The sequence below is a fragment of the Larus michahellis genome, chromosome 2 (assembly GCF_964199755.1).
Source record: "Larus michahellis chromosome 2, bLarMic1.1, whole genome shotgun sequence".
NCBI classification, from domain to species: Eukaryota; Metazoa; Chordata; class Aves; order Charadriiformes; family Laridae; genus Larus; species Larus michahellis.
In genome coordinates, this window is record NC_133897.1 from 105,878,296 (window position 1) to 105,903,492 (window position 25,197).

Consider the following 25,197-nt stretch of genomic DNA (forward strand, 5'->3'; position numbering starts at 1 on the left):
TCCCCCTCTTTTCATGCAGAAACAAACACACACACCCGCGCGCACACACACACACAAATAAAAAAAAAAATAAAATAAGGGGAGGGGGGGGAGGAAGGAGGGAAGGAGGGAGGGAGGGGGAGGAAGGAGAAAAGAAAGCGGATTCAACTTCTAATTCCGCCTAGGAAGAGCGAGAGGGAGGGTGGGGAGGAATGGGAGAGAGGGAGAGGAGGAGGAAGGAGGAGGGGGGGGGAGGAAGGAGAAAAAGTTTGGTCGGGTTCTCCGCTCGCCCGGTCCGGGTCCCCCCCCCGGGTCAGCTCCCGGCGCGGCGAGCGGGGTGCGCGGGGCGGGGGGGACGGCGGGGTGTGGGATGAGGCAAGCCACGGGCTGGTGACAGGGATGCCAATTTCCGCCGCCACTCCAAAAACTTGCTTAGGAAATGTTTTCATTTACAAGGTTAATTTTCCTCCCTCTCTCTCTCACACACTCTCTCTCGCTCTCTCTCTTTCTCTTTTAAGTTCCTTATAAGACAAAGCTCTTCAGTCCTCTCGGCAGCAGCAGCAGCAGGGAAGATGCCAGTGGAGATGTGCAAAATAAATAAGATTTGATCAGTTCAATCTGTAGCCCAAATCCATTATCATTCTTTCGTTCCTTTTTTTTTCCTCCTTTTCTTTCTCCTCCTTTTCCTCTCTCCCCTTCTCCCCCTCCTTTCCTTAATCACTTCTTCGTCTTCTCCTCCTTCTTGGCGGTGGAGAGCCGAGCAAAGCGGCGGCGATGAGACGGTAAATTCAGTCACTCCCCCCCTCTCAGGCTTTCTCCGAGATCAAAGAGTCTCAAAGCGCAACTTTTCTCGCTCGCTCGCTGGCTGGCTTGTTTCAGGCTCGTGGATTTGTGTGTTGTTGTTGCTGTTGTTGTTGTTGTTGGGGGTTTTTTTGTTTGTTTGTTTGGTTTGTTTGGTTTTGTTTTTTTTTTTTTTATTGCGTTGATAATAGTTTGTTCATTGTGCAAAAAAACCCGAGGTCGATCCAGTCTCTCCTTCTCCTCCCAGCACTTAGTCTAAGAGCAAGAAAGCAAATAATAAAAAGGAGTAAAGCCCCCATACATACATATACACCGGATGGGAAATGTCAGTCACTCCTCCACCTTCCAAACAGTCACAGATCAAACAGTGTCACCACCGGAGAGGACTACTTTTCTCTCTTGCTCTCTTTTTTTTTTTCCTCCAACAAATCGAAGCTTCTTCTGATACTAAATATCATGCAAACACGTTTTTTTATCATGGATATTTTTTTTTTGGCTGATCTTGATCTGCAACAGAAGAAGAAGAAAAAAAAAACACCAAAAAACAACACACACACACAAAAATTTGCCAAAACCAAGAAAAAAACCCCGGAGAGTGTGTGCAAAGAGGGAGGGGGGGGAGGAAGAAGAGACATTCACTGAGTGGGAGAGATTAACGTGAACTGTCCCCCCCCTAAACTCCTGGGAGAGAAAGAGATCCACTCTCCCTCTCTTCTCTTTTCACTGAAATATAACACACATTCGGATCCCAGGGCTCTCAGACAGTCTCAACTGATAGACAGACACATCGAGCTGCTTTTCCTGCTTCAGTTTGTTACTCCTCCTCCTCTTGCCCACGTCACCCTGACAATTACAAATAGGTCTCACACAAACCCATACCTGTCAATCTTTTTAATTGCTTTGTTTTCATTTTTTTTTTCACCAACTCCCCCCCCCCCTTCCTTTCCCAGAGCTAAACAATATGACAAAAAAAGAAGTCTTAATACAGCGCGGCATAAAAAAGATTCCTCATGTGAGACACGCGTTGAGGGGGCTGTTATTATAATCCACTTGCTAAAGTGCTGTGCAAGACGCATGTGCTGATTTAACTTGAGCAGAGGTCTTGTTCCAGCAAACTTAAAAAAAAAAAAAAACAAAAAAACCCCCAAAAAACCAAAAAACCAAACCACACAACACAAAAAAAGGCAGATGATACCTCGCCGTGGCACACGTTTAACCGGCATTGAATTAAAAATGATTTGTGGGAGATCACAGTTCACCCTTACTTTAAAATACCAACAGATTGCAGAGCAAGAACTGCAGCATATGAAACATGCTGCTAATAGATTTTGCACAGTATGCGTCTGGGGATTTATATAATGTTAACTGCAAGAACAGAAGGGTTCTTCCCTTTCTTTTTTTAAGTCAAGAAAGCAAATAAAAACCACCCAGCTGATTCCTGAAGGAAAACACTCGGAACTGCAATTTTGCTCTCTTTCGGGCAGAGGGGATGTAGTCTTTTATTTTATTTTTTTTTTAATTATTAATACCGCACAATTAAGCAATGAGCTGTTTATCCTGGTAGGATGGAGTTAATTCGAGGAATTACACGTGGGCTCCTCCGACATCGGTGCAACATCTCTATTACATCCCCTCCCTCCCGCCCGCCCCGCAGTTGTACCAAGTTGGGATTGGCGGCTCTTATCACAACATTTACTTGGGTCCCTTGACCCAGTTGGGCTTCCTGCGCAGGTTCCCCTCTCCACAGCGAGAGGTGATTTTTTTTTTTTTTTTGAGAAAGGAAAATAAATTAATTAATAAATAAATAAATAAATAAATAAAAGGTTTTCCTGACAGATAACGGGGAGAAACCCCGGCGACCCACACTGACTGACTGACTGACAGCAGCCCGTTAACCGTCCCCTCCTGGCCGGAGGGGGTGCCGCCCGCCGGAGGGGGCACCCCGCCGCCACCTCCACCGCTCTCTCCCGGCGGCGAGAAGAGCTCGGCCTTCCTCAGTCCCCGCACCGCGCCGCGCCGCGCCGCGCCTGACAGCCCGCGCCTCAGCAACGGCCGCAACGGCCGCCGCGCGCGCGCCCCCCCCGGCGCCCGCGCGCGGCGGCTAACGGCTCGGGGTTGATTCGTACCACCTTGCGAGGGAAGTGAATGTTTCGCACGGAAGGGGCGGAGCCTTCCCCCCGGCGGGCAGCGGCTCCGCGGCGGCGGCGGCGGAGGAGGGGGGCTAATAACAACACGAGAAGATCCGCTGCAACTTTTCTCCACTCCTCTTAACCTTTATCGATCTGATAATTTATCGTGCTTTCTTTCTACTTTTTTTTTTTTTTTTGGTAGAAAGATAACCTCTTTTTGTGAACTAAAGAACGGGGGTGGCGGGGTCCGAGGCGTTTCTCTCTCTCTCCTGTTTCTTAAATCCCTTAGTCAGAGGCAGCGTGCAAATTAAAAGCAACCTTTAGGAAAAAAATCCAGCCTCCCCTAACAGAAAGAGGCCCCGGTTGCCGTCCTTGAGGCGCGGCGGCAGGCAGTGCCCGCCGGCGGGGAGCGGGGGGGGTGTGTGTGGTGAAGCGGGTCAGGCGCAGCCGCTGGCAGGGGCGGGCGGGCGGCCGACGGAGAGGGCCGGCGCCGCTCCCCGGTAACGCAGAAGACGACCGGCTGCCGGGGAACCATCTTTGCCGCTGCTCGTCTGGCGGCGTTTCCGTGCGGCGGAGGGGCCGGCCCGGGTGGGGAGGTGGGAGCCAGGCTTGCGGCTCGCCGCACGGGGCTTTTATTTACATACACAAATAGCTGGCGTGCGGACTGTTTCTGCCGCCGGGTCCTGCGAGCCGCCTGGAGAACCCCCCCAGCTGGAGCTCTCCTGAAGGAGGGGCGGGGGTTGGGAGAGCGGAGAGCCGAGGCAGGGCATGAGTTTTAGCGCAAAAAGCGTGGCTTTGCTGAGCTGCCTGGCACGGCGGTGCTGGTCGCGGCGGCGGCCGCAGCCCTCCTGCGCCGCGGCGGGTCCAGCCTGGTCCTACTTCGGTGGCAGCCGGCCGCGGCCCATCCTGGACATGTCCTACTCCCGTCACTTTCTGGATTTCCAGGGCTCGTCCATCCCCAGCTCCATGAAGAAGCTGGTGGTGACCAAGCTGAGCCAAAACTTCAGGGAAGCGGTTACCCTGCGGCAGGACTCGCCCGTGCCGCTGCCGGGAGACGGAGACCTCCTTGTCAGGAACAGGTGAGCGCCCGGCACCCCCCCGCGACCCAGCCCCGGTCCCTGCGGCTGCTCGCACCTTGTGGCCTGCTCCCTCACACGTCCTCCCTCACTTTGGAGACCGGCTCCAAAGTTGTACCAGCTGCCATCTGGCGACTGTTAATTTAATTTTATTGTTGTTTGTTGTTGTTTGTTGTTTGGAACGGCTGGTGCTACAGTCCGGTCGCCCCATCCTCGTGTGTGGGGGTGACACTTGGGTGACACTTCCTCCTCCTCTTTTCCTGGCGGGTGTGTGTGTCTGGGAGGGGGGGGTGTGCTGCTCCTGGCGTAGGCCGGCCCGAAGGAGGAGGAACACTTCAGGGTCCCCCCCGTGCCGAGGCGGGGAAGGGGCAAGTTTTACGCTCAGTGATCGCCGAGGAGGGAGTGAGAGACGCCGGGAAGCCCTTGCGAGTCCCTCCTCGGTCCCGTTACGCGCAGGCAACCCCCGGGGCGTGAGCGTGTCCCCATCGTACCCACACGACTCCCTCAGGGACGCTGTGACCTACAGCCGTCTGCCCCCGCCATCGTGATGTCCCTGCGAGCCCCGGCCAGCCGCTCTCCTCTCTGCGACCCCGCGTACGCTACCCCGCACGCCTTTCTCCTCCCCCTCCTCTCCGGCGTGTCCCGCCCGCCACTAACCCTCCGCCCGCCGTGACTCACCGGGCAGGCAGAGGGCCGGGGCCCGCCGCCCTGCCAGCCGCGCCACCACCCCCGCCTCTGCGCGCCAAAAGCGGACGGCGGGGAGGGGAGGGGGCAGGGCAGCGGGCCTGGCCCGGCCCGGCCTCGGCCTCGCTGGGCAGGACGCGAGCCCGCAGTTGTTGGCTGTTTTTAGAACGGAGCCGGGTCGGGCGGAGAGTGAGGAGGTGACATTTTGCTTAACATAATACGCCGTAAATCCTGCGCCGGCGCTAGGACTGCGCGTCCGGCGCGGTGACCAGCTCGCCATGAAATGAAGACTCTGAGGACAAAACGTGCCTCCGCCCCAGCTGTCTCCATAAACCTGTTTGGTCTCGGTGGCTCCTTCCTAGGTGTTGTCGTTCCTTAAGCTAAAAGTGAGCCTTTTAAACTTCAGAGGTTTCTCTGCCCACGAGGGGAAGCTGAAACTCTGGGAACTTTGGAGCAGGCTGCCTGGCTGGCACAGAAGAGAGCAGCACTCTCAGGTTCTTGTCAAGCAAGGAAATCGTAGTAACACATAGTTTGCTATGCTCTCCGTTGGAGCATAAAGATGTTAAGAAACACTAAGTTGGCTTGAGAACAGTGATGGAAGTTCTATTAAGACAGTGTGTGACTATGGGTGTGTGTATGTGTAATCCGTAGTGTGCGTCCATATGTAACACATAAATACATAGTAGAGAAGGGGTAAGGAGAAAGAAGAACGGGCAGTCTTCCAGAAGCTGATGAGAAAGCTTCTGTGGCAGTTTAATCCGATGCTGACATCTCCCACTAGGATTTCTGAGACCAACATTCCCTCCAAACCTCAAAGTCTAAAACATTGTGTTGCTGCATCCACTAATGACCATGAAACAGCCATCAGGCTGGAGTTAAATTCCTTTCCGTTGAAGAGTTCGAAAGACTTGAGATACAAGTAGCAAGTCTCTACTCGGGTAGTGCAAGGCAGAGCGACATCCCTGTTTCTCAAATCCCCTCCCCCACACACACGCACTTGGAGTCTTTCTCACCCTCCCCCCCACCCCGTGAATTTTTAAAATTTATTCTTTCTTTTTTTTTTTTTTTATACGGCTTCCCGTGTAACTCTTCCTTTCTCTTCCTTTCTCCCTCTCCTCCCTCCCTTTGCTGGGTGGGCTCCCTGGGTGCTAGGGGGATGTGCACACCTCATGGTAAAAGGGCTGAGGCGCAGAGCTTGTACCAGACTAAAGGCAGGAGCTGCTCCACAGATTGAGGCAGGCAATTACTGGGTTTTAACACATCAGCCTATTACACACATGTTCCTATACAGCCACACACGCACGAGTAGGGGTGGCGGGGAGGGATAGGTGAGTGATGAAGTCTAGATTTAGAGTTTATACGGTTTGTATTATTTGGGGTTCTGTGGCATTTCCTCTCTATTTATTATTATTTTCTGGGGAATATCACAGAATACCCAGGATCACGTTACTGAAAAACATTCTCTTCATACAAGCTGCAGCAGGAAGCGAGTTCTGAATGTTTCCCCCGCTCTTGTCACTCTGGGGAAGCATTTTCCCATCCCGAAAAGATGAGTCCCTGGCTTTATTCAGATTTTTTAAAATACAAGCCCTAAATATAACTATACATTTTCTAATAGGTAGAAACATACAATTAAAACAATAAAGGACTTGAGTTCCAAGAGTGCATTTGTGGATTTGTTCATTTTAGTCCCAGTCACGCCCATGAATAGTATTAATTGCTTTGAGCTTTTTGTGCAAAACAATCCTCATCCACCACAATAAAATCTGGTTTTGGATTTAGGGGAATGGGAAATTAAAATGTGCTGAGTTCCTGTATGGATAGATATTTTAAAATAAGATGCAGTTAGGGGGGAACTTTCTTCCCCTCTTTCTTCTCCTTTAGAGAACTAAGCCAACAAGCCTTATTTCTCCTTTTTTCAAAGAAAAAAATAATCCATCCTTTATTCAGAAATTCTTCAAAATTAGAAATCGATTTAAAGCATTTTTTTTTTGCTTCGATTCTGTGTAGGAGAAGAGGAGGAGGGGAAAAGATGAATTAAAAAATCCTTAACGAAGCCATTTAAGCTTCGTGTGTCTGTCTGTCCTGTTGGGGGGCGGGGGGGGGGGGGCAAGGTTCCTCCGTTTTTTTGCAGCATAAGGACCCAAAGGCTGTGGAGCTTTGGTCCTTCTTAAAGTTGTTGGGGAATTTTCGAGATTTTCTTGAGGAAGTGACACGTTTCATTTCTAAAATACCTGTAACGATTTACTATTGGGCTGGAAGATGGGAAAAAAGTTTTTAGAAAAGGGAGTAAGGTGGGTTGAGAAAGTTTTTGAACCAAGGGACTAATGGATCACAGTGGGAAAAGTGGAAGAGTGTTCCTGCTGAGTGTTTGGTCTAAATAATGTTTTTCTTACATAGTACTGGTTTGGATGACTTTGTTTTGTCTGTGTTTAAGGCTGTGGTGCTGGTTTTCAGTGTCTCACGCTTTGTTGTGGTACGAAAAGCAGCATTTCCTCCCCTCGGCGGTGTCCTCCTGTTTTCTGTAACAAACAATACGAGGGGGTTCAACACTGTTGAGTATAAATAAAACGGGTGACTCAATGTGCGTAATTATTTTGGGAAAAGCCAGTCTCTAGCTTTTTTTTTTCCCCCTTCAGGTTTACATCTTGAAATATTGGAGGAGCAAGCCTTAATAGAAACTGCTAGATTAAATGATACATTTTAAGTGAAAAAGTAAAACAAGACAATATAAAAGACCTGGAAGGTCTTAAAATCCACCAGCACCCCAAGTAATTGTTACTTCCGTGCTCTCATTTTTCCAGTTTCAGAAGTTAGTAATCTAGATCTTCAACTTGTAAATTGTACTTATTCCTACTTTTAAAAGCAAAATAATCTAAGAAACTGTGGGCACATCCTGCCACCTCCGTTCTGTCAGCTGGAATGACAAGGCAAATTCGACAACATGTTTTTATCCAGACGCTGTGTACGATCGTTTTAATGTGCGAGAAATCTAAGAGAATAAGGAACCTTAAAAAAAAAAAAAAAGGAGCCGGTACAATGCGAACAGGAGTTTTGAGTTTGCACACAATAAAAAGGGAGTTTAAAAAAAAAATTCGGGGGGGAGGGCTGGACGGCAGGCTGTATTGATTAATAATGATGAGCCCAGGAGCCCGGGGAGAATCGTTTCCCGTGGCTCAGCAGCCCCGCAGGGACGGGGAGGGAGCGGGTGCGTGTGCACCCGTGTCCGTGTGCGTGCGGGGGGGCGGCGGGGACGAGCCCCCCGCTCAGCGGGGCACCGCAGGCGGCTTTGTCCGCCCCAGCGCCGAGCGGCGGGCAGGGCTGCCCGGCCCGACGGACCCTCTCCCGCCGCAGAGCTCCGCCCGTTGGCGGGCAGCGCCGGGGCCCGGTGCCCCGGGAGCCCCCCGCATCCCCCCGCCGGCGCCCGGCCGCTCCAGCCCCGCGGAAGTCCCCGCAGCTCGGCCGGCGCGGCGGGGAGGCGGCTGGGCAGCACCAACCTGTGCGCCCCGCAGCCGCACGGTGAAGTTGCGGTGCGGCCCGGGCGGGGAAGGATTTTTTTTGCGTCTTCTCCGGCCGCGGAACAAAAGCAGCGGTGCGTGTGCCGGAGTCCCGCTCCGCACCGCCGCACGACTGGCCTCTTCCCCGCACGAAAAGTTGTTTTGGTTTTTTTTTGTCCTCGGCCGGTTATTTACCTGCCTTTGTGCTCTCCCTCCCGGCTGCAGTGCAGCGCTGAGGAGAGGGGGAAACTCCTAGAGGGAGGGAGACGGGGGCTCGTTACTATTCCCAGTGCTCTTCCCCCGCCTCCAGCCTTCTCCAGGGTGCACTGCCCCAGCCAAGGGCACGGCTGCTCCGCATCGGGCGAAAGCAGATGTGCGCCGGTAGCCGGAGGAGGAGGGAGGCTCAGCCCAGCAGGGAGCCAGGACCTGCCTTTCGGGTTGGGGCCGGGGGCCGAGTGAGCGCCCGGGGGCCGGCCTGACGGCTGCCGAGGGCCCCCACTTGGGCAAAAGGATGAGACCGGGCAGGGGGCGAGCACCGCTTCCCGCCGGCCTCTCACCCTTACGGCTCCCGTCGGCAGAAGTTGGGGTGTAAAAGCGGGAGGAGGCTAGTGCAGCGCCGGCACGACTCGCCTCCGTGCTCCCAGCCCTACTCCCTGGCGCCCGAGGGACACGGTTTGCCTCGGAAGCTGCTGCTCCGCTACCAAATTTTATACATCTTTTTAGCAGTACTGTCTGGGAGTTACCTTAAAGCGGGGTAATAGGGGATTTTTTGTACCTACGGACAAGACGTCGGCGTTATTTTTTGTTGCGGCTGAGCCGTGAATTAAAGGCAAAATTAACAAGAGCAGCAGTCACTTTCAACTATTGTATGCATGGATATGTTTATGCATACGTGTCTTTTTATATATAACCCGTTACGTTGGTGAAAGTTTGAGGCTCCCCATGCTATAAAGAATGAAGGAAATCACCATGAGCAAAGCGGTTTTAGCTCTCCTTGCTCTGCGTGCAAGCAATTTAAAACTACACACACGTATGATTTGAGCCTATTGCTAACTGCAACGATTGAAAGTACACTGTTTGCATACTTCTCCAGCTTTTGCATGGTATCAAGGACACCTTTCAGGTTGTCACTTCCACATGTAGTAACAGTCCTGGTGTTTTCTGTTACATCTGTTTCTTTTTTACATTTTCCAGTTAACAGAATCTTCCCCAGTCTCTCTTCCCTTGCCTGTATAGAGAGATACAGTTACGATTTTTAAAAAGAAAGCGTTACTAAAATATTCTTTTCATTTAAGCTAGGTCATAACTTTCTTTTAGGCATTATCTCCTAGTGCTTAAGTTGTGAAAATGTCTCTTTTTCTAAAAAAATAATAATAATAATAATTGTCATCCATTTTCACCTGTTAGAGGTCAGCAGGACTTGATACTCAGTCTTATAATTTTAGTCCTTCTGTGCAAGGTTGTTTTGATGTGTTGCAAGTAATTTATATAAAGAAAAATATTTTAACGTTGACATTAGCTACATCAAAAGGCAAATTTGCTGTAGTGACTCCATCAATTAAAAAGTACTTGCCTACAGTAACGTGACCTTGCAAATGACATCGATAGTTAATATGATCATTAGTCATTAACAGTATTATTATATTCAAAAATGTAAATTTGTTGCCAGAATCAACATATTTACCGCTTTGCACATTTTATTCTTCAGTATTTTCACATCTTGTATAAAGTGGTCAATTAATTTTTATCCTTTAATCTTTTACAGAATTATTTTTAGTTTGCTTAGTTTGGTCAAATGGACCTGAGGAAAATAAAAGTTGGGTTTGGGGTTTGGTTGTTTGTTGTGTTGTTTTTTTGTTTTTTTTTTTTCTTTTAGCAAATTTATCTTTAATTCTAGACTAACAGAACGTAAACTACAGAAGTCTGATGGAAGTAGCCTCTGGAGTGTACTCATTATTCAAACATACCAATAATGAGAAAAAGTCTCGTACTTATCCCACAAATTTAAATTGCAGGTTTCTCATACGACAAAGACTTGGTAAGGAATACATCTCGTTAATGCATTTTTGTTTTCTTCTAGATTTGTCGGCATTAATGCATCTGACATAAACTACTCAGCTGGTCGGTATGACGCATCAGTTAAACCCCCATTTGACATAGGTTTTGAAGGTGTCGGTGATGTGGTAGCATTAGGACTCAGTGCTAGCGCTGATTACACAGTGGGTCAAGCTGTGGCCTACGTGAAAGCAGGTTCCTTTGCTGAATACACAGTTGTGCCTGCCAAACAAGCAGTTCCTCTACCCTCTGCGAAACCCGAGTTTCTTACTTTAATGGTAAGTGGCGCTACCGCGTACATCAGTTTGAAAGAGCTGGGAGAGCTGTCTGAAGGCAAGAAGGTTCTGGTGACAGCAGCGGCTGGAGGAACGGGCCAGTTCGCTGTGCAGCTTGCAAAGAAGGCAAAATGCCATGTAATTGGAACCTGCTCCAGTGATGAAAAGGGTGGTTTTCTGAAATCCATTGGCTGTGACCGTACGATCAACTATAAAACTGAAAATGTTGAATCTGTTCTTAGGAAGGACTACCCCGAAGGTGTGGATGTAGTGTATGAATCTGTTGGGGGAAAGATGTTTGACTTGGCTCTTAACTCCTTGGCTACCAAAGGGCGCCTGATAGTTATTGGGTTTATCACTGGCTACCAAAACCCTACTGGCCTCCAGCCCGTTAAAGCAGAGTTACTGCCAGCAAAACTATTGAAGAAGTCTGCCAGCATCCGGGGTTTCTTCTTGAACCATTACCTTTCCGAATACAAAATGGCTCTCAAGGACTTGCTCAAGATGTATGAAAGTGGAGACCTGGTTTGTGAGGTGGACTTTGGAGACATGTCTCCGGAGGGCAAGTTCACTGGCTTGGAGTCCGTATTCCGTGCTGTAGATTACATGTACATGGGAAAAAACATTGGAAAAATTGTAGTTGAATTACCTCACTCTGTCAACAGTAAGCTGTAAAAACAGAACAATGATATAAATCAGAAGAGAGAAAATGGGCACTTTATGCTTGAAAATTACTAGAAACAATTTCTTTTTTTAAGCTCAGTAGTGGGTATTATATTAAAAAACAGCATTAAGGTGTTAATAAAAAGTTTGGTGTTTTTTTTCTTTTCTTAAAAGTGCTTAAATCGGTGGCTGTAGCACGGACTTAATGGGCCTGTGTTTGATTCTGTCGCTTAGGCTAGCGTGAGACAAGAACATTGTTCTTGACAGAATAAGTCTTGATGCAGAGGCAGATTTAGTCTGTCAGACTGGTTTGATAAGATTTTATATATAGTTCAGCTCAGGAAAAAAAAATCTTTCAGCAATTTTGATTCCCTGATTTAAAAATAAAATTGTTAGAACAAGACTAAGTAGAGAGTCATATCTTGTGGTTGCTCTATCAATTTCTTGAAGTTTCTGGAAAAAATTATGCTCTTGATTTTTTGTCATAAACACGATAATCATAATTCAGTTGCATCATGGATCATAGTAATATTCCTTGACTGGTTACAGAGGGAAAATTTATCCTCCGATTCTGACAAGTCAGTAATATTAAGAAAAGCAACTTGACTTTTTTAATTATGTCTTTCGTAACTATAAACAACTGTGCAATTTTATTTTAAATCTTTAACTACAAGTTGCAACATAATCTAATGTTTTTGCCTTTGATTTGCTACTGTTACCTTTTACTGTCAGGTCTCCCCTTTAGTTGGTATTCCAAGATTATTGGAGTGGGGTTTTGAGCCCTGTTCACGTGTGTTCAGGCTCTGTATATGTTCTGAAGATTTAATAAAGTTTAAAAAAGCTATTTAAATGATTGTGGCATTTATTCATATTGATACAGTTCTTCCTGACTAGCTTCTTTGTAGGTAATCTCTGTGTTGCAGAGTTCTTTGACTGATGATTCCTGATGTGACTTCCCAGAATCAGGCGGCTACTTCTACTTTTACCGAATATTGCTTCTGCAGAAGCCCTTTTACAAACAGCAAGACCATTTTAAATCGACAGTCACAGTACCTCGTACACGTACTAACGCTCAGCCATAGATTATCTAAGGGGTGCAGTTAAAAGGTTTTGTAAAGTTTTGAAAATTTTTCCTCACGTAATAGATATTATTAATGGTACGTACAGTGGGAATTCCAGCTAGAAGTGTAATATTTTCCAGAACAATAAAATACTTTAAACTATGCTTGCTCTACATCTTTTTTCCATAGCAAACGTTTGAGATCTTAAAGGCCGACTTTGCCACATCTTTTGGAATTTTAAACATTTGCATGCAGTTGAAGAAATGGAAATTTCCTAAAATCATACACCTAATAATAAATTTAATGATAGACTGATAATGTCTAGGGGTTGAAGGAAAAAGGCAGGGTAAACTTAATTTTGGGGCTTTGTTCAGGACTGACTGTACACAACATTTTTAAAAGTAACATGTAGGAAAAACTTCCATTTTATTCAGTAGTACAGGCAGTAGAAAAAGTATTTTTAACTTTGATTTAGCTCATTCTTACTGTAATTTTTTAGTGCATACGTCATTAGCATCCTACAGAATTGTGTGCAACAAAGAACTGTCCCTCCTTTGGGCCATGGCAGACTACTGGTGTTAGTCCCCTTTTGGAGGGTTTTGGGGAAAAGTAGAATGGCTTGAGTCTTTCTTCCCCTTTCTATTTTACTGAAGCTGCGCATCAAACCACTATGATTTTTGTTTTCACCAAGATCTGCTGTTAGAAAGATACTTCCTCTTTCCCCTGTAATATTACAAATATTGTGGTCTTTTGTGTGTTTTGCATAATGAGACAGGTATATTGGCCTCCCAACTGGGTGCTAGAAAGATGCAAACACTGAGGTACCGTACAAGATCAGAACATTCGAAGTTCTCACTATTTTATTGCTAGGCACAGGGTTTCTTTTCTTGCTCAGAGAAAAGGCGGTGCCCTTGGTCAATAAACGCATCCTAAAAAAAAAAAAAAAAAGACTGTTTGGGATGTGCTAGGGCAAAATAAAAATAAAAAGAATACTATTGGTTACATCTGTGATATGCACAGAAGAGTTGCATGGGTAACAATTTTTAAAATTAAGTTCCTGCAGTGAAATGCCAAAACCCATCCAAGCTGCCCTATTTGCAGAGGTGTCAATCACTGCCAGTCCAATAGACTTAGGTGTTTCCAAGGCAGTGAATTCCAAATTTTTTTATTGTAAAAAATTCTTCTTGTAACAGAATTCTGTTTGGACATACAGCATTTTACTTTCTTTTTAACATGTTACTTCATTTATAACATTGAGTAATGTAACTGCTGCAGGGCAATTTCACTGATCAAAATAAGGGAAGAGAGGAACCTTTGGAAGGTTCATATATATATATGTATGTATATGTATATATATATTCAGATATGACATTTTGTTGGTTTTAATTTTGGCTTCAGGCTTATTATTTAGCACTTTCATAATGATTACAGTGTTAATAAAAAGTTTAAATTAAAGTTTAAATATGCAAAACTTGTATGGCCAGTGTATTAATTTCATAGCCCTTTTGGTGTTTGGGTTGGGCTATGGCCATTGGGCTTGTCCTTTCCATCAAGTGCCTGTGTTAAGCTAAGAGGGTAACTCAGGGTATGCATGATTGTTCTTCCACGAAGAAGTGATTTTTGTTTTTAAAGATACAACTTCTATCATTTAGATTTCTGAAAGAGAGCATTATCGACGGGGAGAGGGTGGAAAGTATTTCTGAAACACGCAGATAAGGCTTTTCTGCCGAGATTCATAATAGTTTTTGGTTTGCAAGGGGAAAAAAAAAGCCAACTTCTCTTTATTTAGAAGTATATTCTGCAAACTTACAGTTATGGGAGCGGGGCTGACTTTGAATAAGTAAGCTATGACGGATTTAAATAATGTTTAAATATTAGATGGATAGGAAAATGTATATGGCATGCACACACTGAGAGGTTTAAATGATGATAGGACATTGAACATACAAGGAAAAGAAATACTGTAGAGTCACAGCAAGGGATTAATAACAATACACTTAATATGCTTGCAGAAAAGGTGTATTAAAAGCTGTGTGCACAGTGGGGACTTAAATGATTAAAAATAATAATACATTTGCCTGGGAAGTACTAAGTATACTATATGTAGAGAGCAGGGATTTAAATAATAATACTATTAATAATAGCAGCTCATTGAGATGTGGTTGCTAGCACTACATCCTAATTTTACCTTTCTAAATGAATTTGCTACAGAGGAATCCAGCATTGTTTGCTGAGGCTAATAACAGAATTTCCCTTTCCTACCCACATATGCTTCCATGGAAAAACAACAAAGAAGTAGATGAAGAGCTGGCTTTTTTCCTGAGTCTGTCACATGTGTGCATACGCACGCGCACGCGGGGACACACGTACTCACCCTCTCCTGGCCTGCAACCCTCAGCACATTTTACAGATACGCTTCCCACTTAATTGCTATGCTGAAATCTCCTAATACCTTTTTGGATTAAGTGAGGTTTCTAGCAAGGAGTAGTTTGCTATGTATTCTATGTGTGCATGTGTGTGTGTGTGTGTGTGTGTATAATGTATATATTTAATAAGCGGATGTGAATAACTGCTGTGTCATGTAAATACAAATAATTACAGTCTCTCAAGGAAAAGTTTGCAGTAGTGCTTGCAGATATTATATATATTCCTACTTCTGTCTGAGGAGTAAAGGAATTTCTCTGCTGAATAGCTGTTAGTATCTATTTTACAAGATTTACTCATTTTCAGGTACCTAATGTAGCTGCTAGCATGCATGCACAACAATACAATTTATATGGTAAATGGAACCAAATAATGGCTTCACTGAATGTTATGGCTGCACTGAAGGGAAATGTCACGGTAAATAGCTGCCAAATTATGGATCATGCCGAAGTGTCACAACTGCACTAAAGACAAATAGCACTAGAGGCTATTGCCACTGTGACGCTTTTGAGTTATGAAGAAGAGGAGCAGCCTGATGTGAGCCTCTTTGTGTCCTCATTATAGCAAAGGGTTACTGGTGCAGTGTACAAGAAAACCTAGTCCTACGTGGTGGCTAGTTATTAATCTGTTCTTTTCGAAACTAACAGCTGTAGCAAACCAGAAAATCTCTTCCTTGCTTTATGAATACACATACACGCACACAAACAAAGAAAAACCTGCAGGTTTTATGAATGTAAATGTGTACGGGAAATGACTGGTAATGGAAAAATGTTGTAATAAAATAATCTAATCAAAGAATATTATTAAATTTAACATCGTATGTGTCTGAAAGCTTTAGTTGCTTCTTATGCAGATAGATGTGTGAAATATAAGCAATAATGCACTTTCTCTCTTTGTAAAGACTTGAGTAGTAAGGACATTACCAACTAAATTGCTTCTTCTAAACTGAAGTGTGTCCCGGTTTCTTTCATTTTAATGGGAGGGTAATAAAGATGAAAGACTAACATTTTAACTGATGGATCCCTTAAGCTACAGAATTGAAATTTATTATGTTTTGAGGAAATATGCTAAATCCTGAAATGGGGAAAGAAGCAGGGAAATCCCAGGTAAAATAAAAGCAAAGTAACCTTTTTTTTTTTTTTTTTTTCCACAAATATGACATACTTTTATGAATGGAAGATTACGTACTGCTCTTACTTAAGCAGAGAAAACAATATTATTCTCTCTTTGGGGCAAAGAAAAAAGAGGAGATATTTGGAGGGGGAAAAGAAAGGTTTGAAAATGGAGGGCCATCTCTCAGCAAGTGGTCTCTTCTTTCTAGGATCACTTTTCAAACCCTGCCTGCAGTGTTCAGGGAAGTGAGTTTGATGCTCTGCGCACTATTGTACGTACCACAAACGTACCATCCATAATACAGCACAATTGTCAGTCGCTGTTTTACAGAGGGGCCAGGGCTGAACAATCATGGTGGATAAATTACTTTTCTATTCTCCACCAAGTGGCCTTCCTACCATGTGAAGCTTAAGGTCATTGGCAGGGCAGCGAGGGGGAAGCTTATATATTAGTTAACTCTAATGCACTAATAGTGTGCAGATAGAGGAACTATACCAATTAATTACAGTTAGCTTTATTCTTCAAGATGGGGGGTGATGACTTGAAGAGTTACTGTGCTAAAATACATACATATATACATATTTTGCTTTCTTGCTACTCCCCTTCTTGCTAGACTATTGCTGTAGATAACTTTTTTTTCTTTTTTTCTTTAATATCTGCATTAACTCCTTCAGTATTCATCACTGCAAGCATGCAGGTTTCAGAAATAAGGAACTATTCTAAAAAGATTTTTAAACTATAGCAACACATTCTGCTTATAATTTTTACAGTGTAGTCTAAAGGGGGAGGGGAAGAAAAACCTGTCAAGAATTAGGTAGAACATCCTTGAATGGCAATTAGCATGCCCAGAATTTATTTTATGTACAACGCAGTGGCAAGTAGCTGCTTCTTATTAAATGAAAATCCTGTATTATGTACTTCAGGAACATTCCAGCTAATGAGTATGTAATGTCCTTAGTATAACACAGAACTTCTTTTTGTGTTCACAACCACAAGATGCTGGAAACTTGACAAATGATATCATTTAAGACAGATGCCTGCCTTAGGGACCTGTTTTTTGGCTTCCTGTTTCTGGTTTTTATTTCAATAACATTTGTAATTGCCACAGGATCTGTACCTGTGTAGTGTTTTAACCCCTTCACATATACCCCGTTGCATTAACTCCTTGGGTAGGTACTCAGGAATCTTTTCTTTTTTTTCTTTTCTTTTTTTTTTCCCTCCCCAGCTGGTGTGTTCTTCCTGCCTCTCACAAGCACAGATACACACATAAATGAAAGCTGGGCCTTATTAGACCAGATGAAAATGTAACATTAGAGGGGCTAAATGCTTGCTGCGCTAGCTGTGGTTTTTACTAGTGCAAAAGTACGTGTAGACCAGGCCCAAGGCAAAAAATAAAAAGCTGTCAGGTATGGCCTGCTGCTTCTCAGGGAGTTACAACAAAATTCTGCGTACACGGCATAGGCACACAATGCCTTGATCTCAGTTATACTTTCCAATGTATATCTCCCCCCCTTAAACTCACATACTTTACTTAGGTTATAGGGCAGGATGGGTTTTGACATCCCTGCGATTTTATGCCGGTTATAAGGGGCATTTTGGTGGTGCTGGTTCAAGGCAAGTTGTAAGTCTCTGCTGCGCCTCCAGCAGAGCCTCCTCCAAGGAAAGCCCCCATCACGGGACAATGGCAACTTTCAGCTCCCCAGGCGCTCAGCACGGATCCTGGCAGACTGCAAGGAACCTTCCCGCAATCCAGAGCAGCCCAGAAGTTTTGGTGGTAGTTTATGGCTCGTTCTCTCTCTCCTTTGCTTTTTTGTAGGTCTTACAAACAGGCTGGGCACGAGAAGCTTACGTGGTTCTGCATAGGGGAGCTTTCACTGGGAAACGTTACTAAATCCTGCACAGTGCTATGGCAACAAATAAGGGCTTGGAAAGAGCATGAGTTCTTGGCACCTATTCTGCAGGTGAGAACTTTGTACTTGTCAGAAGCACTTAGCTCTCCTGGACTTACAGTGCTTTCTGATGTCATTTTGAAGCAAAAACTTTACATTCAAGCCTTCTGTCACAGGATGTGTGGTCTCATTGCACCTGCACTCTTAGGCCAGGTTTACCCTGTGAAGTGTCAAACAGCCTTATCTTTCTTCAGAACTGGAGCTGAGGACACTGAAAACCTCCAGAAACGTCTCGGTTTTCTGCAGGACCAGACAGCACATCATACAAACATACCCTCCGGGCCTTCTGTAAGAGAAGGAGGAGGAAGTCTTTATCTTCCGTCACAAGAGGGAGGTCAAAAGGACCAAGCGAGTGCCAGACCGAGTGACTTTTGCTGTTCTAGAGTTCATTTTCGGAGGAAGTAGGCAGGCACACAAATCTCGTTATGCGTTACGAGGATCGGTGCACAGGCTTCTCGCGTGCTGTCTTAAAAACCGTACCCCTAAGGGGCTAATTCACAAAGGGAATAGAAGGAAAGGAAATTTGTATATTTTCTGGGAGCAGTAAGACATGACATGCAGTGCGGTTCTGGCTGATTACAGCATGCCTCAGGTGAGCTGGGAGGCACGAGGCCGCAAGCCAAGTGATTTCAACCTCCCAAGAAAGAGAACTCCACAGAAATGCATTGTGTGGCACGTCTGATCCCTACAAAGGAAAATACTCCGACTTCATTCATGTTGGCATGACATTATTGGCATGACTGTTTCTGGCAGCCCATCAGAAAGTTTTATTTGCATCCAGAGTTTTGAAAGCCATTTCATAATGTTAAACAAGGATAACACTGAAAACGTCTGGCTTATTTGCCCCTTGACACCTATGTGTAATCCCTCATTGAAGCCCTAATGAGGGGGTTCTCCTCGGGTTGCGTTACTTTCAAAATAACCCCTGCATACAGGCAGCGAAATCTACCTTTCTTCCCTGCACAGGGTGTGGCAAGAGTAGCCAGAAGGAAGTGGATAAAGTATGTTATTTTTCCTGTACTCTCAGTAATCGAGATGCAGAGTCAGTTATTGGATCATTTGACTTCTTACTGAGCTGGGAAACCTCAATCTGCTATCACAAGTGCCTACAAATAAGAGAGATATTGAGTCAGTTTCCTCTCCTGGGAATGTAAATGAGGAACAAAAATAACGCTCTTGAAATCAGTGTGAAAACCATCTCTGAGGAGAACGTGGCTCTTATTTCTCTGTCTGTGTGCGTGTTCGTCCTGCTGGAAAAAAAGCGGTTCTAACACAGACCTGCCTAACCTCAAATCGTAGTGAGATTTCCCAGGGCCTCCAGATAACTCCCAAAGTCTTGGGAAATGCAGTGTGTTCGCAGTCGCCGAAGTTGTAAGAGCTGTGGTGGTAATAGCGGCAGCTCCCAGATGACGGGTGGTGGCAAAGGGAGCCCTGCTCAAGGGAAACTGCTAAAAAGGCAACCCTCCCCTTCTCAGTTCTTCTCGAAATGAATTCAAGTGTGAGGGACAGATTTTCATCCACCCTAGTTTAATAAACAGTTCTCCTCCACCTCCAAAATCCTGAGTTACTTGATAGCTATTCCTCCCTTACCTTCTCCCTCTTTCTCTCTACCCTCCTTTCTACTCCCAGAAAAAAAAAAAAAAAAAAAAGAAGTGAAATAATCATAGAGAGGAGGCTGCTGGAAGTGTTTCAGGCTTTTCTCTCCCTTGGCAGGGGGAAGTTCAGTTATCCTTGTCTTGTAACATGCCTAAACCTAACAAAGTACATGGAGTTTTGCCTATAGGCTCTGCAACAAAATTTGAGTAGATTTATGGCAAATATATACAGTTTCCATTTTACCAAAGAAAGAGGCACTGCTTTTGTTTTCCATATACAAGTTCTGTTTATGCTAGTGAGATGGGGGGGGAAACCAAACCACCAAGGACTCTTTCCACCTGCATGATTTCATTTGCAGTGTCTTTCATTCTATCTGTTAATGCAGTTTAATGTGATGAAGCTACTTCTGTTGCATTTCTTCCTTTCTTGTTTGCAAAAAGCGGACATGTTCAGCAGTCACAAAATACATGTCATGGTGCAAAGAGGAAGGAGCCAAATATTCAATATTCCTCGTTTCCCACAAAGCTGAAATTGTAGAGGTGCAAAACAGTTCAGCAGTGGTTCACATGGTATGAACCAGAATCCTATAAGGTAGATGGAAGGCCGTGGATAAAACAGGCTGTAGAGAAGAAGGTTGTATCTCTCAGGGGCAAAAAAGGACGTTGGTGGTGGGGCTGTGTGCAGGTGACTGGAGGAAAGCCAAAGTTTGTGCTTCACCTCAGATGAGTTCAACAGGTAGCAACAGGCTTTTTTTTTCTCCATGTAAATCAGATAAAGTCCTAAATCTAACAGAAGTACTTCAAAAATGTACTGTAGGGAGAACTAATGCTAGTGTCCTTGCTTTCTAGATTCTTTTCTTCCACCTTCCTGGCGTTATGTCATGTTTTCAATTAATTACAGCCTAACGCAAGGTGGGAAGGTGAAGACAATGATTTATCTGCTTCCAGAAGTATAGCCAAGACTTCACCATGTCTGTCATGTATAAATGGCAGTAGTACCTCTTAAAGCTTTTGGTAAACAAAATGTTGATAGTGCCTTCATGAGGGCTGGAGGGGAATGAACACAGTCGTTCAGGCTTAGGTTTCGTTGGGCCTTCCCAGCATGATTTTACTAGAGTATGGAAAAGTTTCTCGGTCCTTGAAAGCTAGCCATACTATATTGGATGGAATACAGAGAACGGTAGTTTTCCAGTGCTTTCCTGTCAATCACACAGTAAGCGGAAAGGTTGAACAGCCCCCAGTTGTGACACTTGGACATCAGGCAACATGCATGAAGACCTGAATGATTTTAAAGAAAACGAGCATATTTGCACTAAGAACCTGTCTCACTCCAAGAAGATGCAGTCTCAGAGCGCCGTGAGGGAATTAGTCTTTTTGTTCAACGCTGCATTTAAAAAAAAACAACCGCCCCCAACACTCAGTCTTGTCCCCTGCCCCAGGACTGCCCTGGTTCTGTGCCTGGCAGGCTGGCTTTGCTCTGAAGCACACCAGTTCTCCAGACCGTGTATATTTTAATGCCGACACTGATCTTCAATCAGCATTGCCCTGGCCTTCCAGTGAAAATATGCCAAAATGTCACAGGTTTCCAAATGAAATGCAAATACTGAACTTTCTGAAATTTACTGATAGTATTTTACTCCTTTACCGCATCTGAGCTGTACCAATGAGACACAATGGAAACAAGGGTTTAAGATTCCTGACAGCAAAGGTAAAGCTCTTTGCACTTGCTACTCCACAGATGTCTCAGCTGGATGGTCTGTAACACCTCCAGAGAAGAATACGAGTCCTCTGCTTGCTCGCTCACTCAGCATAATGAAAAGAAGCGATGAAATACTCAAAGTCAGGTCAGCCTACCTTTTGTCGTACCTAACTATTATTACACAGATGTCACAGCAGCAGGTGCAAAATAAATACCTGGATAATGGAAACCATTTGCTTTGCCTTTAGCCACAGGCGTCGGGTCTGATTTACTGGTGGCTGGCAGCTAGAGAGCATGGGAGAGCCAGGTCCCTATAGCCAGCCTCGCCTTTACACGCTCAGAGACGGGAAAAGATAGCCACGGTGGAAGCTGCTCTGGAGGACACTGTCTTATTTTCCTCCCCGTGCTCCCCACTACTCTGCCGGAGCAGGCAGATTTAGCAGAGCCATGAATCTACGCGTACGCGTTGCCCTTTCATCATTTGGACCTCGGTGGATGTACACAATCTGGAGCAGTCTTTGCTCAAGGCAAACAAAGTAAAGGAGGAGAGTGACATTTCAGTCTTTCATTGCAGAGTCATTCAGGTCACTCGCTGAAATTATAGACACCAGCTCCAGCAATGTTAACAGCCAACTTCAGATTATTAACCATCCTTTGGATAGCAGTACATTTACGGTGCCAGCGCACAGAGAATTCCTCCAAATTACAGGGTGTCCTAACACAGCCGGTCAAACCACATGGACCTCTAGATGCAGTAAGCAGTGTAATTAAGTCTGTTTTCTCATTTGTACTTTCCTAGCAGCACTCAAAATACACTCTCGACCACTGGATGCTGCTTTTTGCATCAGGCTATGAAAGGAGATAAGAGCGAAGGGTGCCTTAGCAATAGCTCATTAAGGAGACCTCAAACATTTTCTTTTATTGCATTATTTATGTTTTGGGTGATAATAAAACACTATTTCCAGGGCAAAGTGCACTCAAGAAGCTTATTGGCCTGTAGGTGGTTTCATTTGATTAGGTTTAGGAGGAGGAAGGCTACAGAAATTTCTTTTACCTGCTGCTTTCCTGAAAGATCTGGGTTTTTTTCTTCCCCTCATCAGGCTATACATTGTCAATACCACTGAGATCCACCAAATTTTGTTAGGCCTTTCAAATATTTCTGGGAAAGGCAGTGACCGTTTTTTCCCCTAAGGCTCTAGAAATTTGTCTTCACTGCAAAGATCACTGGCATCCTGGTAGGATCCATTTTTTAATATAATGACCTTCTGCATACAAGCGAACAAACATGAAGAGAACCTAAACATTTAGATTCCCGTGAAAAGATCGTAAGGCTGATTTCACACAAAAGAGTCCATATTAAAAAACTTGATCAAAAATAATAATAATAATGAAACAGATAATTGTCATGAATGCTTATTCCCATTCCTTAAATTGTATTTTATAGGTAGTCTAGCACTACTTTAATTACAGTCTTTCTTTCTTTCTTTCTTTCTTTCTTTCTTTCTTTCTTTCTTTCTTTCTTTCTTTCTTTCTTTCTTTCTTTCTTTTTCTTTCTTTCTTTCTTTGTTCTCCTTCAGAGCCATTCTCACCCCCTGTAAATCTGCTGCAGTACCTTTTGTTACCTATGTACAGATCCAGGAATAAATTTTGGCCCTGATCGTGGAATATTCACTCACTTTCAAACGTAAGTAAAAGAAATGAAACTAATTAACTGGAAACTGCGAGTGCTGAGAATTCCTTGTTTATTGTAGTGCAGCTCCCATCTCTTCAGCTTTTCTTTCTGATGCTTCTCTGCTATAAACAGAACGCTAATGACTATTAAAGCTAAAAAAGAAAAAAAAACCGAAACACCAAAACTGGAAGGGACAGAGAGGATAGAAACTATCAGACATTCCAAAGAGAACATGGGAAAAATCAGGTTGAAAATAGAGGCAATGCCACGTAAGAAGTGGATGCCATGTCTGCTCCTTGGTATGGAGAGGGACTCTAGCAGAGTTCGTAGGCTGTGAATGGATCCCCGTGTCTGTATGTAAGAATTAATTAAGAGACCAAACAACAACTAGAAAGAACCGCTCCTCATGCTCTTTTACTGTCCACTAAATATGCTGAATGTGGAGAAGAATGGCATCTTGATACTGAATGAGAAAGCATTGTTTAAGTAATTAATATAAAGTACAAATACTTTCATTATCTGAAAGAGTCTAGTAGCTAAAAAAACAAAGAAACACGGGGAGGACAAAAGATTTCTGATTTCCGATATCATAGGATTAGTTTGACTCTACATACTATTCACTGCCATTCTGAATTACAGATCACCGAGATCTCCATCCAGAAATACAATGTACTGGTATTCATCTTGTCAATGATATATATTCAGAGGGCTATTTCTCTAATTGATGGCTTCATCATTCAATTCAAGATGCATAAGGATAGCTATTGTTATCTAACACTAACTATCATATGTTTGTATTGTTCCGCACTTCTCTCTTTGTCAATAGCATCCAAGATATCCTATCTAAATCTTCAAGATAGCAAAAGGAAGGTGCATTATTTGTTGACTCCACACATAGCATTATTAAATGTTTGTGAGCAACCTGCACATCTCCCCACTGACATCTTTAAGTATTCAATTAAAATTGGACAAGAGAGTACACCAATGCAGATAAATACTCCGTCAAATGAAGGCTTTGCATTGAATTCTTAAAGTATTCTAATCCAGGTGCTTGCTAGCAGGCACTCAGTCGAAATCAGGACAGTGATGCGAGTGTGAGAACGAACTGTGTATAAAAGGGAAGACGGCAGATTGCTTTATGGTGGAGTCATGGCAGAGGTTTGACAGGAAATGCTTCTCCCAATACAGCTAAGCAGGGAAGGAGAACCCTATTATATGGATGAGTGGGGCCGGCAATGGCATCTTGTCATTCTAACTTGTATGAGTAAGCAAGCTTAATTGCTCCTTGTCTTTTCAAGATGACTTTCCACCAACAATCTCATTATCACACACATATGTTTATTGCACATATCCAAGTCCCTTCACGCAGACCTGAATGCAACGAGGAGAGCAGCAATATTATGTTATCCAGTAACATTGTTCTTTCCTTTCTTTTTCTTTTTTTTTTTTTTCCCTTTTTAACCAGACGGATGTGACCTGCCTTCTCCTTCTGCGACTAACAGGGTGACCAGAGGCAGTGGAACATACACCAGGACTGGAAAGAATAAAACCAGAGGGAAAGCAAGCTGTCAAGAGAACAGTGTACTGAAGAGGAAAAATGTAAACATGACTTCTATTTACCGAGATTAATATATAAAGTTAACATGTTTGTCATGGAATATATTAATATGTATGTTTTCCCATTATGTAGATCTTTTCTTATATTACTTATTAGAAAGGGATATAATCACAATGATGGGGCAAGAATGTCACTTAAAAATTAGGTGATGCCCAGTCAACATAATATAACCACTACAGTGTCATTTCTGATTTAGATGTGGCGATATCAGTGTAATTGCCGCTGGGAAGAAATTATAATGGCTGTTAATGATAAATAAAATGACAAGAAGGAGGGTCCTCCTTCACATATAATTCCAAGCAAAATTCAACCGCTGACTTCCTTAAGCAACTCATCGCCATTCATTGATGAAGAGGAAATAAGCAGGTTTTGTGTACCTGTGTGGCCGTAAGAGCTGCACCGTCATTTCCCAAGCCCAAGTGTAGGTGCTACAGGTCTAACGAGATTTCACCACACTGTTTCCGCTCAGGGGAGAAATAGTAATGAAGCTCGCATGAAGTGAATCTTAACACAAAGTTAACGTTATTCCAACAAAAAGCAAGGTAGCTAGCAAACCCAAAGATAAGTGAAAATAAGGTAAAGGCAAGCATACAATCGCGTGTGCGGATACTTTTCAAAGCCCTCAAATACTCCAGCCTTGTCTCTGTAAACACAGGCAGCCTTAACCCACGCATCAAGAGACCTTCTTACATTTGTTTTGTGTCGTAAATGTGTCAAGAATGAGCTACAAGAAGCATCGTTTGCCCACAACACATGGCTTGTTAGCCTGGTTGAGAGCATCTTTCAACTCATTCACACATTAAAAACTAGGAAACCAGCATTTGATTCCTCGTTCGAGCATTACGATCAAAGACCATATCTTCCCATCTGTGAAGAGCAAGAGCCCGATTCTTTTTTCCTCTCTCTG

At 44.2% G+C, this 25,197-nt stretch overlaps 2 protein-coding genes across 8 annotated transcripts in view; one reads left to right on the top strand and one right to left on the bottom strand.

The window, feature by feature from the left end:
• TSHZ1 (teashirt zinc finger homeobox 1) overlaps positions 1–781 on the bottom strand; it is a 54,971-nt gene extending 54,190 nt beyond the window's left edge. Inside the window, exon 1 of the mRNA XM_074576522.1 lies at positions 1–781. This exon is cut by the window's left edge and continues 116 nt beyond it. The gene's annotated coding sequence lies outside the window, so the exon portion shown is untranslated.
• A 2,589-nt stretch (positions 782–3,370) lies between these two features.
• PTGR3 (prostaglandin reductase 3) lies at positions 3,371–24,591 on the top strand. 7 transcript variants are annotated; one of them, XR_012585690.1, is made up of 4 exons: positions 3,860–3,988; positions 21,040–21,145; positions 22,578–22,684; positions 24,138–24,591. XR_012585690.1 is itself a non-coding variant. In XM_074576525.1 (3 exons), exons 2-3 carry the CDS (start codon positions 3,876–3,878, stop codon positions 11,169–11,171), a joined length of 1,038 nt encoding a protein of 345 aa, XP_074432626.1. In that variant the 5' UTR covers positions 3,371–3,505; positions 3,855–3,875; the 3' UTR covers positions 11,172–12,003. The 7 variants fall into 7 exon arrangements, 3 of the variants coding, with proteins under 3 accessions (XP_074432626.1, XP_074432627.1, XP_074432624.1); XM_074576525.1 differs by lacking the exons at positions 21,040–21,145; positions 22,578–22,684; positions 24,138–24,591 and adding exons at positions 3,371–3,505; positions 10,247–12,003 and having other exon boundaries at positions 3,855–3,988; XM_074576526.1 differs by lacking the exons at positions 21,040–21,145; positions 22,578–22,684; positions 24,138–24,591 and adding exons at positions 3,371–3,409; positions 10,247–12,003 and having other exon boundaries at positions 3,855–3,988.
• The last annotated feature ends 606 nt before the right edge of the window (positions 24,592–25,197 follow it).

Coding starts and splice junctions, on each gene's coding strand:
- PTGR3 (XM_074576523.1), top strand. CDS start 3,678: ATGAGTTTTAGCGCAAAAAGCGTGGCTTTGCTGAGCTGCCTGGCACGG. Junction 3,989..10,246: donor GACCTCCTTGTCAGGAACAG/GTGAGCGCCCGG, acceptor GTTTTCTTCTAG/ATTTGTCGGCATTAATGCAT.